Source organism: Apis laboriosa, unplaced genomic scaffold (genome assembly GCF_014066325.1).
Source record: "Apis laboriosa isolate Shangri-la unplaced genomic scaffold, ASM1406632v1 scaffold18_cov149, whole genome shotgun sequence".
In the NCBI taxonomy this organism is placed as follows: domain Eukaryota; kingdom Metazoa; phylum Arthropoda; class Insecta; order Hymenoptera; family Apidae; genus Apis; species Apis laboriosa.
The window spans coordinates 2,141,316-2,159,618 of record NW_025222233.1 but is presented as its reverse complement, the minus strand read 5'-3'; the positions used below and the strand labels follow the sequence as shown (position 1 = coordinate 2,159,618).

The 18,303-nt window shown below is 36.4% G+C and overlaps 1 protein-coding gene across 6 annotated transcripts in view; it reads left to right on the top strand.

Annotated features, from left to right (window-relative positions):
• Nucleotides 1-18,303, top strand: part of LOC122712092 (maternal protein pumilio-like) — a 65,729-nt gene that overhangs the window by 3,883 nt on the left and 43,543 nt on the right. For 5 of the 6 annotated variants that reach the window (XM_043931446.1, XM_043931445.1, XM_043931444.1 and 2 more), the window contains 5 exons: nucleotides 10,074-10,206; nucleotides 13,316-13,427; nucleotides 13,521-13,620; nucleotides 13,698-13,828; nucleotides 15,733-16,087. In XM_043931446.1, the coding sequence (XP_043787381.1) occupies nucleotides 10,074-10,206; nucleotides 13,316-13,427; nucleotides 13,521-13,620; nucleotides 13,698-13,828; nucleotides 15,733-16,087 (831 nt within the window). Of the gene's footprint in view, nucleotides 1-846; nucleotides 1,688-10,073; nucleotides 10,207-13,315; nucleotides 13,428-13,520; nucleotides 13,621-13,697; nucleotides 13,829-15,732; nucleotides 16,088-18,303 lie in introns of those variants that run through there. The other variant, XM_043931448.1, reaches the window with a different exon arrangement.

The following is an 18,303-nucleotide window of genomic DNA, read 5'->3' as shown; positions in this document are numbered from 1 at the left end:
TTTCTCGAAAAATAATGTTAGGATCAAAATTTAACAATAATAAGTAATAGTTTTTAATTATTTGAAAATGAATTGAAATGGAAAAATTTATTTATTTAAAAGGATATTATAAAAGGGAGCATAAGTGCTTCTATTTATTTTATAATTTTTCAAGAAAATATGACTACATTTTTTTAATATTTATTTTAGATACGAAATATTGCTTTATAATATTTTATATTTTATATATTTTACATAGAAATTTTGCTCTAATTAATTTTTTATACAAAGTTCATTTTTTAAATTCATTTTTAAAGTTCATTTTGCTTATTTTTTTATTGAAATTTATTTTTGTAATTGTTTTGCTAATGATTAAATTGCATAAAAATTTATTTCTTTTAATAGATATAGTTCTTTTGAATATCAATAGAATATTTGTAGAGAATATTCATAAAGAACAAAGAAATTTTTTTTATATTTTAACGTAAATATTTTTAATTTTTAATTTTAATATATTTTGAAGAATAATTTATACGTAATACATAAAAAAATATATATATTTGTCATCAAAATCATATTATATTGCATGTACACAATTTTTGAAAATTTAACAATACACATTACATTTGAGATACAATTGTCCTTCATTCATGACGTTAATATTTAGTCAGGCCAGGTAAATTTACTTTAACTAAAATCAAATTTTCATCCGATCGTCGTGAGAGGTCGTGCAAAATGAGAAGAACGATGATTGGTTAGTAGCATTCGCAAAACGGAATATAATTATCAAAGTACTCGGTAGAGGGCACTCCGTTCGAGCGTCGTTCTTTGTTTCGGTTAAGAGGGCAGTCTCTATCGAAGAGAGAGGCCGGTTAACGAAAATTCGAGGAGAGACAAGTAAGAGCATCGTGACGCCGAGCGTTATTTTAACGCCCGATAACGACGCATCTCACGATATGTCAGGACGGACGTGAATTTAGGCAAGAACATATAATTGACTTACTCCCCCTGTAAATAAACGCGAATTCGCGGAGTGAGTGTGCAAAGTGCGCGAGAGGAGAAAGGAGGTGGAGGAGGTGACGGCGGCGGCGGCGGCGGCGGCGGCGGTGGAGGAGGTGGAGGAGGAAGAGGACGAGGAAGAAGAGAGGAGCATAGGTAGCAGTGGCAGCATCGAGGCACCCGAGGTGTCGAACTGTTTGACAGGCGGCCGAACGCTTTTCTTTCTCTCTCACACTTCCGTCTGTGGTGCCGCGATTTGTATTGTTCGGCCTGCGGTGTGGTGTGCTCCGTTTACAAGAGGTCTGCCTGTTTAGAGAGGAAAAACGAACGTGAAAACAACCAGGAGTGGTGTGTATTCAGTGCCGGCTGAATCGGCGTCCGCGCCCCGACGCCGCCGTTGACGTACGATTCACTAATTTTTCAACAACACATCATCGAAATTCTACGAATCTGCTCCAAAATAGCCTCGTTTACTGGATAGTGCGTGCTAAAGAGTGTGTGTTCAATTTTTCGTTCGCGTTGTTGGTGTACCACGGGGTTAACGGTGAATCTCTCGAAGGTGACGCGCCGTGCCGAGGGTACCTTGGAGACGGTGGAGAGTTTCGGTGTAGGGTACGGCCAGGGAGCAGGCACGAGTACAGGCGACTGGATGAAACCACCGGGGGATCTTTTCCTTTACTGCGACATGAAGGATTTGGGGGCCGATATGGTATTTATTTTCGTTCAATTTAACCTTTTTTTTTTCAAAGTAACGTTTCTTTTTTCTTCGACGCAATAAAAGTTCCGAACATTGCGAATTTATAGGTTAGGTTTGTTCCAAAGATTTTTATTCTACAATGGAAACCTCCATGTTTATAGGGGACGAAGTTTCAGGAGGGGGACAACTCGATTCGCTCGTAGAAATCATTGATGTTACTCGTGTATTCTAATTTGCATAAATACGTAAATAATAAATGGCAGAAAATATTGATAAATTTGCGTTTCTATATCATGAGGGTATTTTATAACTTTCTGATCATCTTATACATAATGAATATAACGATTAATGTGTAACGGTGTATTTTTATTTCGCATCTCTTTCTTATTGGCGTTTTTTTCGTTTTTTTTTTTTTAATAATTCAATTAATAATATTAAAAAATTATGATCTTTTGTTTTCACTGTATTTTATATTATAATACTAAAATAATATAATGTGAATATTGAATATATTTTGTTCGTTTTTCGACAGGTTCAAAATATTCTTTTATTCTGAAAGTTAATAAAATTATATTTCCATTGTTATCTGTGCAATAATTAGACTAACTATTACTATTTTTTTATAGTATTAACCATTCGATTTTTCTATAATATATTGAATTTTAAGATGATATTTTCTTAAATTTATATTCAATTCTTAAAAAAAAATATAGTTTTAATTATTTCCATTTCAATTTTTAATCTTATTATTATGTATTTTATCAATACTGTTTCATAGTAAAATATTTTATTCTAGATTTATTTACTACTTGTAATTTGTAAACAATATTTAAATCAATAGTTCTATTTAGAACGAACAAATTAACAATCTCGTTTAATAATATGTAATATGTAATAATATGTATTAGAAAAACACTTTTGCATATTGCAATATTAAATTGTATTAATACCAAAATTAAATTTTGTATTGATTTTAATTTGTTTACTAAAATAATTGTAATATATGCGTACTCTATTGTGTAATAATCATAGTACATATAATTTTTTGAAACTATTCACTTGAAGTTATTTCTATTATTAGATACTAGAAAAGAATGGATTATCTGAATCGTGAGGAGAATATTCGTATGAACATGTTCTCACATGAAGGTATTCGATAGTTATTCAGCCAATCAGGTCTCCGAACTCGCTTAACCTTGTAATATAACAACGAATCCATTAGCATTGCCTTGTACCTTAATGATAGAAAGATGATTTTCATCATCATATATTGAAATCATATATTTTTTAATCGGAATTAAATGTTTGAATTTTAATCGAATTTATTACAAAATATGAGTAAATAATTTAAGAATCTTAATGAAAATAAGCTTTCTTGTTATAAAAGAGTGGGAAAAAATTTTCAATATTATGATAGCTGTACATTTGAATCTATGATATATAGTGACATATTTTAACCATAGAAAAAATATATTCAAGTTAAGTCCTTGCTCCTCCAACCATTTCTTCATTGTTTACGTCTATCTATAGTAAAGTGTTCATAGTTCTGTTCTTTTTTCTCTTTCTTTCATTGTATTCTCGGTCTTTTATACGTAAACAAGTAAAGCAGAGGTACGGGAGAGTGTTCGCCTTGTTTTAGGTTAATGTACTTTCGCACGAACTCTTGATAGGATTGTATTGTATAATATAAAAACGCATTTTGTTATCTGAAATTTTAATTTGTCTGATCTAATAATCAATCAATTTCTTCATTTTGTTTATTTTAAAAACATGTTACATTTTTGTTTACTGTTTGTTACTTTTTTTGTTCTTCTTTTCTTTATGTTGTTTGGACGAGTGCCATTTAAATTTATACGGCTTTATATTTTGCATGTTTCCCCTTGCTTGTGGTTCCCCCTTTGGGTGCACTAATCGATTGAAACACTGTCAGGGTTCTTTCTGAACGATCGTAATACATGTGAACAGTGCGTGTGCCGAAAAACTCAATGAAAATTTTTATTGAATATATAATTCATTTATCATTTATGATTTGCAATTTGTAAATAAAGACTTTTAATGATTTTTTTTTTGTAATTTTAAGATCTATGAATATAATGATCTATTTTATTGTTAACTACTGTAGATAATTTTATAATTATTTTTTATTTTATGTCATAGTAAAATATTATTATTAGCATTTTTTTTTATGAATTTTATGATTGGAACATTTCATTCCAGTTGCATCGAATGTTTTTATTTGATTTACCGACTGAGGTACCAATTCCAACGAGTTCCCTTCGAAACGTGTACATTAACGATGCTGTATTGATAAAATTGTAAAAGATAAATACATTTATCCGCAAATCAAATGTACTATACTATGCTTTTCTTGGATATAAACGGTAAATATGCCTGGAGGGATATTGATTTGCGTGAGTCATTCTATCTTTTCTAGTTGTTTCGAGGTTCAGGGTTGACCTTACCTACGAAATGTTTTCAATTACTTCGTTATTAGTATTGTTGATTTTCAATCGTACGCAAAATTTGAATAATTTGGGAACTTTTAAAAATGTCATAAAAATTTATAGATTATATGTTTTACGATGTAACATGTTTCAAAGAAAGTTGGAAGTGTAATCCTCGCCGATTATGGATGTATTCACCATAAAATATTACATATAATGTTACAAGATAAAAATATCGGATTGTCACCTCATTGCAACGAACTTTCTCTTTTCTTCGAGCGACGGTAACAGATACTTACGAATAGTTATGCAGTTAACGCCCACGATTCGCAAATCTCTTCACGATAATCGTTACACAAGATCAGTGATGCTCTTCAATTATGTTGCATCCGTGTTTCTTATCTATGACATGTTAACATTTTATAGAAGAAAAAAAACAGTAATCTTACAAAAGAAATCAATTCAAAAAATATATCAGAAGACAAGAATTTTTCGTTTTATCTTTGCCAACAAATGATCACAGTTTCTTTTTTATCAAAATTCTTTTTTTGAATTAAATGGCGCTTCGAGATTCTCATGTAAACTCAATATTTTCTTCGCGAATGGTAGGAATTCTCGGAAAAAGTAAACAACCGCCAATGAAATATTCGGACTTGAATTACGGCCAACATCATGGTTGACTACGTTGACCGGTAAAGACAGGACTGGTATAAGAAACTACTCCTACACGCGTGCATTATCGTATTCTATTCGCGATAAAAGAAGAGTGAAACCAGTTTCCGATTTCTTAAATGACGTCATCATCGAAAGAAATATCCTGCAGTATACAAATAAAGTATTAGAGTATAATAATCGGTTTTTTTCGAAATTAACGTAAATTAAATGAGAATGCCCGTAATCGAATGATAGTTAAGAGAAATGTTTATTGACATCAGCTTATATGTCAGTGAACTTATTCAAAGCGTCATCGATAATCGATAATTTGTTCCTGATTGGAGATTTAGAGCGAAACAACTTACTTGTTATTATTCAGAAGTAACGTATAAAGGAACAGTGTTGCGTATACCTATTGTTTCAATTTCAATGGTATTTCTATTCCTTCTTATTTAAATTCAGAAAAGTTCATATTCTAATGAAAAATTATTTATGAACATTAATGAAATGTTAATTTTATATCTTTGTATTATTTTATATCTTTATATCAAAAGCAAAAATTGCTTTAAATATTTTTTGATTTTAAATATGCATATCAAGCTAATTTTTATACTAATAGTCGATGTAATCGTTTCATATCGTATAATCCATTTTTCTAATTGTGTATTTTCACTTGATAGAACTTAAAGCCTAAATCAAATGATCTTCATGAAATCTTTGTATGTCTTTAAATTTTTTTAAATTCTCACTCGTTTTCTTTTCTAAATTGATTTGAATAGAAATCTACTATTACTCTCTTCATTATCATATCAAGACTATAAAGAACGGTAATGTGTAAATTTGTATATAGAAGGACAGTATAATTTGATCAATAATGAGCACAAATTTTGTAATGTTTTTTTTTCTCGCGTCATACGAACGCGTCGCTTACCTCTTCGCATAATATTCTATCGTTTATGCCGTAAAGTGACGTATCGCGTCGTGACTTGTAGTGACGTGACGCGCATGTCGTTGAACCTAAACGCATCGGTTACGCTTGCAGATTCGTCATCGAGAAGAGCAGAAAAAGTAGGAGAAATTTATTTTCACATATCATCTCGCATAATTAGAATTGCATTAATTCATATCATAATGTCAAAACATCGATTATCATATTTTGTTTTCTATTTTTTCTATGATTATGTATTAAGATTATTTATGTATTTATTATGTCATTTTTACGAGCATCTTCAAACATATCCCTTTAAAAATTTCATTTTAACGAATTTTTGTTTTCTCGATTTGATGAACTATAATAATAAAAATATAGTACTAATTTCCAAATTTTAAAAATTAAATCAAAATAACAAAATGCAAAAAAAACAACCCCTATTACGCGTCCCTAATATGTGTTTACTGCGCACGCATTTAGCTCACGCAGGCGCACGCATACGCATAAACCATCGGAGAAAGAGTCGGAAAGGGGTAGAGAGGAGGTCGAAGGAAAGATGAAGAAAGAGAGAGAACAACAGGGTTCGCCTCCCTCGTGCTGCTGATTCTCTGCGAGGACAGTGGCCGTGACCCGAGGCCGAGGGGCCTGGGGAGGGGTCGGTGGCCCCGTGGCAGTTTAGCGACGACATCCACGCTGCCGTTCTACTGGTGGGGGAACCTCGTGGGTGTGCGGGGTGGGTAGGGAGAAGTTGGCTGCCTTTATGGTGGGGGTTTGCTGTGTAGCCGTATGGTGGGGTATAGCTTAGGGGTATACCCAGCTATCGTTGGCTTTGTTCAATGAAAGAGAGATCCAGTATTCTTTCGTCTCGTCTCATTTTCTGTTTCTTTTTTAACTTTCTCTCTCTCTCTCTCTCTCTCTCTCTCTCTCGTTCGATATCCCTTCGTCTCGATCTCTCGCTTGTTCACCCTCATTTTTCGCCTCCCCGATTCTCCGTACAACGCAGTTGCGGCTAACGTGCAAAAGTGCTTCTGCTGCTGGCCGGTTCGAATGGATAGAATTATATCATTCTCGTCTAACGAACGAGAAACGACGACGGCACATCGTTTTACCTTCTTTTTCTCTTTCGTTTCCTTGTTTCCCTCTCTTTTTCCTTCTATTCTCTGTCTTCGCTGAACGTGCAAAAGATTTCGCTGACCGGTTTCATGGAACGGAATGCTACCGTTTTCGCTCCGCTAACAAATGAACTTCGAATGAACGGAAATTATCATCTTTTTCTTGTTTGTTTTTTTTTTTTTTTTTTTATATATCATCCGTAATTCCTCGTTTATCATCTAACGCATTTAAGATGCACGAAAATATTTCGAACAGCTTATATATAATATAGAATCAAGAAGCTTTCCTCTTCGAAATTCCCCTTTCGAGGATCGGGAAAATTTGCGATGGGTTTTCTCTTACTTCGTTCGTTCGCTTTTCGACCTCTTCTCTTCTCTTTCTCCCCATAGTCGTGCTTAACGTGCAAAAGCGTCTCTGCCGGCCGGCGACGCGGTCGATACTCACGGCGTATCGCCCCCGGTTGACCGAGCCTTACCCTTAGCCTTACCTTACCGAACCTTTAGACGTATCTTCCGTTCATCCTTCCATTCCATAACTTTGATTCACATCTCATTCGTGTACGTTAAGGAGAATGTGGTTTTAGTAATACCGCGAAATTCATCGTGACAGAAAAGAACAATGGAAATCGTCGATGTATCGTAGCCTGGCTCGACCATGTTTTCTTTGTATAAAAATTTCTATGTACTCGGAATGACGCGAAAATTAATGTAATCCAACGTCTCGACGATTGAAGAAAAAAGAAACGATAGAAACTTTCCACTGTGTGAAGTGATGCGGCAATTTTTATACGACTTTCAAATTTTTTTTTTTCCCTTCATTATTTTTGCGTCGCCCTGTATTTTGAAGAAAGAGGTCGTATCGCATGACGGCACGTGTCGCGCAATCTGGGAAATCAGCGACGTAACTTTAATACGTTCCCGACTAACTAAGCAGGGAACGCGTTCGAACGTCATCGATGCATACGAATGCATACGAGAACATTGCACGCCAAGTCCTCTTGGAGAGCACTTTAACCACCGTTGTGGTCAGCAACGATGACAGCATCAATGTTACATGCAGGAGAGAGAGAGAGAGATAGAGAGGGAAGGGAGAGAGTAAAAATGAGAACCGATGGAATGGAACGAAATGCAAGTTGGGGGGGGGAAAAAAAAATTATTCCGTAAGATGATGCAAACGAAGATTCGCTTTCCAATTTGACATGTATCGAACCTTCCTCACTCGTACACTCCTTTGATTATTCCACGTTTTCTCCCGTGGGATTTCTAACCGGTTTCTAAACTCGTACGACCCGTTCGATTTTTTTTTTTTTATGTTTCCTTTTATCCGCCGATTTGTTGAACTAGGTGAAAATCGTACGAGCCTTGGCTAAGAATCAGGACTCGAAATTTTATAGGTAGAACGTTTTCTCGCGTGACTATATTTCGTTGACCGTGTGACGCGTGAAACGTTTCTTTATCGTTTTATTTTTCTGCGGTTTACATGTGAAACGATACATGCGGAAAATTGATAACTATTAATTCGCTGCAAAGGACACACGCTCACATTTTTTTTTCCACGACAGGAAATATAATTAACGCGATTGTCGATCCATCGCAGACGATAAACAGCGTCGTTTGATATTTCGTGGTTCGCGTATATTCGAGTTGGTATACCTACTCGGTGAATGACGCACATGCTATTGTACGTGATATCGTTTGCTTGATCAATAAAATATAAATATCGCGTGTTTGTACGTGTGTATATATATATATATATCCGAAACGCATCGGCTTCGTCGTTGGAAAAATGAAATTTCATGAAATTTCGAATCATGTTTATTCCCGCGCTCCTTTTCCTTTTTTTTTTCCAACGTCACGCCGATGAATCATGTTGTTACACCTAGAAGACTCGTGTTGCGTCTTCTTGATGTACCGGTTAAATAATCTGGCGCAACGCGCGATTTGTCGGAGCAAGTGTGAAACATTGGGTTGGAAGCATCGCCGATGCGGTAATGTTGCGATACCACGCGTTGCGTATGTATACACTCGATCTCTTGATATCATTTTACCAACTACGCATATCAGAATTGAATTCACCGAGAACCGATTCACCAAACTTGTGAAACCGCGTGTACTTGTAAATATCGCGATTTAAATAACCGATGAAAACGTATATATATATATATATATATATATATATGTATGTATGTATGTATGTATGTATGTATGTGTTTATATACATATATACGTTGGCAAAACGATAATTATATATGAGAGTTGTTAAACCGATTCTCGAAGAATTCAGCAATAGCATTCGATTGGAACGTTTATATAAATTTCGAAGGAAATGGAGAGGTTGACGTCTCACGATGAATAGTTTACCCGATGAAAAGAAGGGACGTGAAAGAAGAAAACGGGGCGAGCTTCGAGCTGAATCGAAACTCCCCTCTTCGGTACTTTCATTTAACGATCCGTAGACCGGGCGCGAGTGACGATGCGGACGAAAATGCATCGAGACGCCCGCACTCTTGAGCTGCACTGTCACCATCGCACGTGCAGTATACCTGCATCTAGGATCCCGCAATCTGCGGACGATGCTTCCCTCCATCCCCACCGCTTACTCCTGGTTACGTCACTGACCTCCAGTTAGGTGAGGTCGGGAACAGTGCAGCAGAGTTCAGGTCACGACGGAACATAACGACTCGTCTCTGTTTCCGATTCCAATCTTTTCCCTGCCTCTCCATCGGGATTTACTTACTTTTTCGCGCCAAACTTTGCGATTCCGGCCAACTCGCCGGTCGAAAGAGAGAAGCCGGTATCGATACTTCTAATTCCCGATAGAAAACTAACTCAATTTTTGACTATTGACAGTGCACAGAGTCTTGTCATATCTTTGGTACACTCTGCTGTAATAAAAAATGGAAATTATAATCTTCGTAAAAAGATGTAAAGGTACAAAGGAAGACTGGCCTCTCGAAACGAAAGGTATATACACACGTTTTTTTATTCCATTAATAAAAAAAAAAAAAAAAAAAAAAAAAAAGGTGCATGTGCAGTGTATCAAGCCGGTTGATCAACTGTACACGATAATATATATGCTAATTTTAAGCGGATCCCTGTAGTTCGTTAGTGTAATTAATACGATCGTTTCGCATTCGTATCTTTCACTGCACAAAGCACCACCAAGCTCTTGGGAGTTTCGTGTCAGCACGCGCCACGTTTGAAAACGTGTTCACTGACCCCGTGGACTTACGACCCGTTTTCTCATATTGTTTCAGATCGCTCCCTCGGCAAAAAAGCTTTGGGGCGTGGACGAGGGCGGCTCCAAGGACGAAGGGGGTGTAAAAGGTGGTGGGATACTTCACCTGGGCGACCACCAGATGTGGCGAGACTCCACCTGGAGCACCTCAGGTACGTTTCCTCACCACGTTTCCAATGATGTTTGCAACGAACAAAACTTTCAAGAGCGCGCCCTCTATATCTCTATATCGTATTTACGCGTTTCATAATTATATTGCAGTTTCTATTACTTTCATTGAAACACACGCGGAAACGCGCTCGGCTCATTGACTAACCGCAGCGAGTACACACTATCGGCGTGCTATCGAGCGTACTGACACGTATCAATGACAATAGGGCTGAGAATATTTGGAATAGGGGGTTTCGAGATGGGGATAATCCATGAACGGGGTTAATCGGAATCGATAATTCATGGATGGCAGACATTAACGCCTGACCATTCTACGTACGTACACCCGTTGCATCCGTACCTTATCTTTCCTACGTGCGTTTGAAAAAAATTAGAGATGACCCTTGTCGTGTTTATTAATTATTGCCCATAAACAGCTTTAACGCTATCTCTTCGTTTTTTTCGTTCATCTCAAGTTCAATGTTTCAACGAAGTTTACACTGATCTGACCCAGTCGGGTCGTACGTATGACCGAACGCTTTCAATCTTTTGCCGCCTTTATGCGTTCCGATCCAACCGATCATACCACCGTTAAAGCCCTTTAAATCCCTCGAAATATCCCGATTTCAGTCCGCGTTCTTGTGACGCGGATTTAAACGCGAACTCTCCAAATCGATATCCATTCGGTCGATATCATTCACGATTGATCGTTACATAATAAGTCAATCGACTTGTGCGCGCTAATTTCCTCTCGAAAAAGAAAGCCGCGTGTCGTTAAAAAAGAAACGAGATCGCGTTGCGTGAGTCAGCCAACCGATGGAACACGATGTGTTACTTGTTTGAGAAATATTTATTCGCGATAAAATTTTATTTATCGGTGATTTTCGAAATTATATCTTTATATAAATATATATATATTTCTTCTTTCGCGAAAATTTCAATTATCTCTTCGTACGGATCATTCTGGATCTTAATTTTTGTACCCGAGTGTCACTTTCTCGAGATATATTGATAACAATTTAAAAGATATTGAGCTTATTAGTTCAGGTATTCGAGCATTGGCTTCTCTCTAACTGTATTTAATAAGAGTAACGACATCGTTGAGCTGGTTTCTTTACGTTCAATATTACGAGATGCAAAAGAAGGTGTGTGATAATTTGAAAAAATTTATTTCGTTTCGGTATAAGCTCTATTTTTTAACGCAATGATATATTGGATATATTGTGTATAAATAGCTATTATTTAGAACCGTGACATATTAAAAAAAAAAAAAAAGAAAAATAGAGATAACGAGCCGATTCCGATTAACACCGTATCCTTTTGTCGTTCGGAGCAAAACGCGCGCGCCTTGTCGGCGATCTTCGAAGGTCCTCGACGGGTGACGTAGAATTCTCTGAACGTTCGATACGTGTTTCAATCCTCGGTAAAATTAGAGAGAAAGATGAATCATATAAAAAGTTTGACTTACAATCATACACTATATCACATTCCTTGGTTGGAGGATGCAACGAAATGCGAGAGCGATACCGTGTGTTTTACGTCGTGCGCGCTTATTGATTGGTACAGCGCCGAAAGAACAATATATAGAGACGAAAGTAGAAATACTTGTGTCTCCGCAACTTCGAGCGGAATGTCAATAATCGATACTCTACCAAAACAGATCTCTCCTAACTGTTTGCTTTTACGAAAACCAAGGAAATCTACAAAGTCCATCCCCCTTCTCTCTCTCTTTCTCTCTCTCTCTCTCTCTCTCTCTCTCTCTCTTTCTCTCTTTCTCTCTTTCCCTTGCTTTTACGATCAATCGATATCACCCAGGCTTCTGGTATTTTCGAGCCTGGTGTTACGAACTTCTCTATCTCTTTAACCCCCCCAGAATCGTTTTAAAGTTCTCGTTACAGTCTAATCCAGACGAGTCCGTCTTTCTCCGCTCGGTTAGTATTTAGATTTCTTCCTGCTTATTTTATAGCCGTTTCGTGTCGTTGGAGAAATCGTCAGAATTTCTCGTCAATTAAACGGATTACCGTGGTAATTGGTAGAAGCGCGGATGGTAAGGAGAAATGGAGTGAGAGGTTGGAAAGGTTGCGCGGGGTTCTTTCTCATTAAACGGAGCCTTAAGTCGTACAGGGTTGTTGCGCGAGGGCGATGGTACCGCGGCAGTGTTCTGTGTATGCAATGTATGCACGAAACACCTGATTCTCGCGACGGCATGTACCGGCTTCCATGTGCACGCGGCCCGAGTTTGCATGTGTGCGTCACCTCGATGGGTGCAACGCGGCTGTTGCCATGGCGACAGACGCCCGGCATCAGCGGCGGTGGGAGCAACGTCCCAATGCCCAGGGTCGTACCTACTGATCCACCCTGTACGTTACCACACCAACCCCCTATATATACATGTATAGATATATATATATATATATATATATATATATGTATATATATATATATCTACCTGGACCCGACGAAATTGCGTCATATGGAATCGTAAAATTCATATAGCCCTCTGGAATCCTCGTGAACCTTTCTTTTCTCATGATGTATGAATTCATCTTTTTTTTTTTCTTTTTTTCTTTCTTTCTCTTTCTTTCTTTCTTTCTTTCTTTCTTTCTTTCTTCTTTCCTCGACCATCGCGAAACCCTTTGAATAAAACGGTCTCGCGGGAGAGGCGGCGATACAGTGGCGAACTGTTAAGGATTTTTATGATAGAATTTCCGTTACACCTTTGCGGGTTTCTCGCCCCACGCCTTTTATCGATTGCCGGTTGATACGACACAAGCACGATACGGTTTCGGGATATTGTTAACGTTTCCTTTTAAAATTGTCGAGTTTTGTTCGCGTTGAATAGCTTCTTTCTTTTTTTCATCTTTTCTCTTTAAATATGCGACTGATCATTGTTAGCATTATTTTGAACAGTAAGAAGTTTGAATCAAAGAATTTTTATAGCGATGTAATGAGATGGATGTTTCAATAATCGGTTAAAACTGAAGGCATATTGAATGTTTATTTCACACGTGAGTATCAATTTAATACTAATTTTGTTAATGGGAATGAACGTTGATCGAAATATGCATCCACGTGGTATCATGATTAACGATATTTTCAATTTTTTTTTAGATCATGCCGTCTCACAACCGATTTCCATGGGTACAGGTAGACGTGTGGGTGTCGGTACTGGATACCATCATCAAACATCAGAAGTTGGAACAGTTCTTAGCCCTAGAAGCAGGTTGGTATATTATCATTTAATCATACGAACATCAAATATCGTTACGTGTTTTATTAATATAATTGAATATTAAAAAATGATTTGTTTTTACAGTGAAACGGGTGGTCTGGGGGTTAAAATGGTTGAATATGTTCTTGGATCAAGTCCTACGACACCCAAAGATTTGGAGCCCAGAATGGTTTCCCTGAGATTGGTAATTATATACGAAATAAAATACGAGCAAGAAGAGAAACAATTTTATGGAAATATATTTTTGTTTTCATTATGCAGAATACTGATGCAGACAAGAAAGAAAAAGAGAAGGGCTCGGCAAGCCCATTTGACAGTTCTAAAGACGATACAGGTCCACAAAATAACGGATTAGCATCCCAGAATGGCCTTGATGACGATAAAGGATTTAAGTAAGTATCGAAATAATTCCTCAACGAAAGAGAATTATATTATAAAAAATATTTTAAAAAGGAGCAAAGATATCTGTATTATGAAAATATAAGTGTACACATGGTTATTATTGGTCGTTATAACGTGACCTACGACAAATTTAGCTTTTGCGTAAATGACTTCATAAGAAAAAGTGCGTAGCTATTCTTGCTCTAGCTATATATAATTGTTTTCAATTGAACGACTGTGAATGTGTCACATGTTGTTCATGAACAATTACTATTGCTATGAGGAACACAATTGAGAAATGTAATAGGACTAACTGTCAAGGGCGTGTATGTTCTACTCGTCGAACGACGACATTATAAGTTTGTGTCTTTAGATTTTCTTGCACCATCATTGTACGCCATCTGGTGTGTCGTTTGATCTTCATCTGTTCGATATTACCGACATTCTTTATTCCGCGGTTTATTCCATATTACTGCAGTTTATTTTTTCTTGTTAAGTAACGAAAACATTTATGATTTGTTTATTGAAAAATCTTTATATTTTTAAATATCGATTAAAATTGTAAATTGATGTTTATTATTGCATGTATAGAAAACAGGAAATTTTTAATATAACGTAAACAATGTTTTGTTTTTATCATTTTTTGAATTTTATCAAAACTTTTTTTTATTAAAATTCGAACACTGAGATCGACTGGATTTACAATAAATAAAACAGAACAAAGTACAGAATAAATAAAGTAGGAAAAATACATTGAAATTTATATAATAATCTTATCGTTTTTACTTAAGAATTCCGCCATAATAATGATGATGTTTACTCATTATTGTTAACCATTTCTTTTTCATAAGATTTCTAAATATTGAATTCGTGAACATTGAATTATATTACGCCTGTCATTGCGAAATATACCGTTATTTTGCGTTGCTAATCGTATATTCGTAGAATCTTGCACGACAAGTTTGGAAAGATTTTTTAAATATTATGCAGAATATATCGATTTGTTTTATGGCGACTTTCATAATATTCACTGATATTTATAATAACTGTCAAATGAATTATTTCTTATATTTTTATAATTTTATTAATGATTTTTAATTTGTGTTAGGAAATTAAAGTAAATTGGTTTCGGAAGGAGCTAATTGCAACTTTCTAATTATTATTTTTCTCTTTATCACTCGTTTATTTTGATTGTATTGTAATTATATAATTATACATTTAAGTATTTTATAATTATAAAATACTTATACGTACGTATAAGTGTAAACACTTGAGTAACGTTGCAAAAAGATAGCTATCAGGATGTGTAAAATAGAATTCTTTTACTCTAAGATTTCTATGTTCACGTCACATGGAATCAGATCCATGACATTTACGATTGTCGTTTTATAATGGCTAAGGAAAGCTACGTCACTTTCTTTATATAGAAAATNTTATTTTATATATATTTTTATATTTATATATTTTATAATTTTATTAATATTTTATAATATATATATATATATATAATGCATTCACGACTAATTTATGCATCCTCTATTTTTCTATTTTTTATTATTCCAGTAAAGATTTACTGGATACGATCCGTTTATTTTTGTCAAATTTTTATTATAGGCTGCTTTCAAATGAAATGAATTAATGAAACGCAAAATTAAATAGATCAAAATATCAAAAATATCTTATTTTACTATTTCAAAGACTGCATAATCTCTTTATCTTTGCTTCCTCTTTACTCTCGTATCAAAAAAATCGTTATTTGTAAATTATAATTGATGTTGTTGTCATAATAATTCCATTTATGCACATTATAACGATCATTAACATTGTTTCCGAATATTATCCAATAATAAATTACTTTTTCTCTTTTTAAAGAAAGAGATCGCTCAACGTTGTTCTTCATTTTTCATTTATTCAGTCGTACACCTGGGAGTCGCCAACCTTCTCCAGGCGAGGAGGAATTTCAGAAGAACGCTGCTGCTACTCTGGCTGTAAGCGCTGGTGGTGGCGGGGTCGTACTATTGAAACCTGGTGTCGATGTGGTTGGAAGCGAGGAACATTTCATGGCGGCCTTTGCCCCAGCTCCACCGCATCATCTTCAACATCATCAAGCACCACCGACACATCATCTCCAACATCCACACTCTCACGCGGCACAACTCTTTGGTGCACAGGCTCCGCCACCCCCACAGGGCCCTCCACCTTCGCAGCAACAACAACAGCAACAGGGACCTCCGCAGCCACAAGATACCACTACTCACTTTGATGTTCAGGTAAGTCTCGACCTTATTGTTCCCCTTCTTTGATTCGTCGCAACGAAGTCTGACGGAAGTTATATATTTTTTTTTTTCTTTTTTTTTTTTCCTCTCTCTTTCTCTCGGGAGGAGGAATACGACTTTTTGCGGTACGAGACAATACGCGTGGGGGAAGCGTGTCTCGCCTTTGTGGGACATTAGCGAGCGACCGAAAAATTACACGAATGACGACGTATGTCTGTCTAGCAACCGGTTGTTGTTCTTGGACTCGGTTAGGGATGATTCTAACGAATTATCAGAAGGTTGTCCTAGTTCTCGTGTTAGCTCCAAATATATTTTGGCATGGTGATTAATAAATCACAAATCACGTATTCGTAAATTGTGAAAGCAATCGGACCAGTTTAGGCACGTTCTACATAGATGTAGCACGAGATTTGCTGATTATTATCAAAAGCTGTTTAGTCAAGTCCATTAATCGCATTAATTGATTAGAATGGATATCGGTATACACTTTATATACTTCTATCAGATTAAACATTTCAACGAGACGCTTTGAAACCTCGAAGAGAAATATTTGACTTTTCGAAATGATTAAACTCTATTTCCTCCCTTTTGTCAGCCGTACATCCGGAAAGATGTACGACACGTTCGTACCGTCATAATATCTTTATTATTCAACAAGCGTGGTTAATGGATTATGCCTTAGACTTGTACATGTCTCGTAAACGTTTTTTTTTTTTTTTTTTTTTTCCTGTGTCACGTCGAACCAGAATTCTGTTTCTGTATGTCTAGCCAGTCTGGAACTCGAGGAATCCTTAATAGTTCTAGAACGGTGTATTTAAAGTCTGTAGATGGTTTTCCACGCGAAGGGCGTCGCTACCGGCGTTAATTTAGCGATTGTACTGGTATACTAGGAAGAGGTTATTTTTAAGCAGCAAGCAGCTGATACTAACGAGCGGTCCAACCACCGAGCAACCCTCTTGTACGGGTTCTCGACGGACTTCCTTTGCTTTTGAAGTCGCGTTTCATTCGAACGAGCCTGCCTATCCAGGGGTGAAGGCACGGCCGGAACGACAATAGAAGAACGGACGGAATAGTTTGCATGATTTACTAGCATTTTTTTTCACCGAAATTATTATTAACACGAATTATTAACGCCGTATCGTCTTCCTCGGCTAAGGTTAATTATAGAAGATCGTAAACTGTGATGCACGCGTGATGCCGCGGCTTTCGTAATTGCAAATCAAAGTATTTACAATAGACGTTTATTTCAACGATGACTATGCAACTTGGCAAACTTTTGACATTTACGATTTTCAATCTGGTTGATGAACAAGATCGAATGGTATTCCACGACATTATTTAAAAGGCAACGATAACGTATATAATCTTTAAAATTCGAAGCGTGTTCTTCTCTTATTATTTTGCTTCAATTTTTCTTAGAGCATAGTCGGCAGAAAAAAATAGACGCGTGTCACTTTTTCTGCTTGCGTCATTGCTCGCGATTCTCTCTTTACTGCTCGTTTCGTTCGTTCGATTATATTTTTAAAGCATTCGGAGTAAGTACGGTTTTGTTCCATTCTATTGTCCTCCACCCCCCTAGATACGAGTGATTTATCCACAAGTTCCGTTAAAAACATTAAGATTGAATCGTGTATAATTTTGAAAATAAGTTCCGCTCTAATAAATTGATTACCAGGCACACGGTCGGGGCATCCTGCCGCAAACTTGGCTTCGAAATACGACCAACGATCGAATCTTTCCACTCTCGGCAACCTTGGCTAGCTTTATCCTTGAGAATCTAGCTTCATAGGGCATAGCTGCTTTCATTTTTTTTTTTTTTTCCTCTCTCTTTCTCCTTTTCTTCTCTCTATTTCGCTCAACGAAAAAGACTCCTCCCTCCCTTTCGTATTGGAACTCGGTATGACCTGACAGGCTTAAAAGACGAGTAGAAGGGGAATGGAGAACGATCTCGTCCTCCGGCGCAGACAAATGTATAAATCACGGAGTGACAAGTTCTCGACATCTACTTCGAATCCTATTCAGAAAATAGAACAAGCGATATATAGCCTATCTCATAGCACATATTCATATTTATGCACGTTACACTGCATGTCCGAACGTTATACGGGTGAATGTATCAAAGTGTCTTTCGTTATGAAACCTTCTTCATAGTTCGACCGACATCGAACAATTTCGCGTTACGCGGTTACCCACTGCTTTTTAATCTTTGT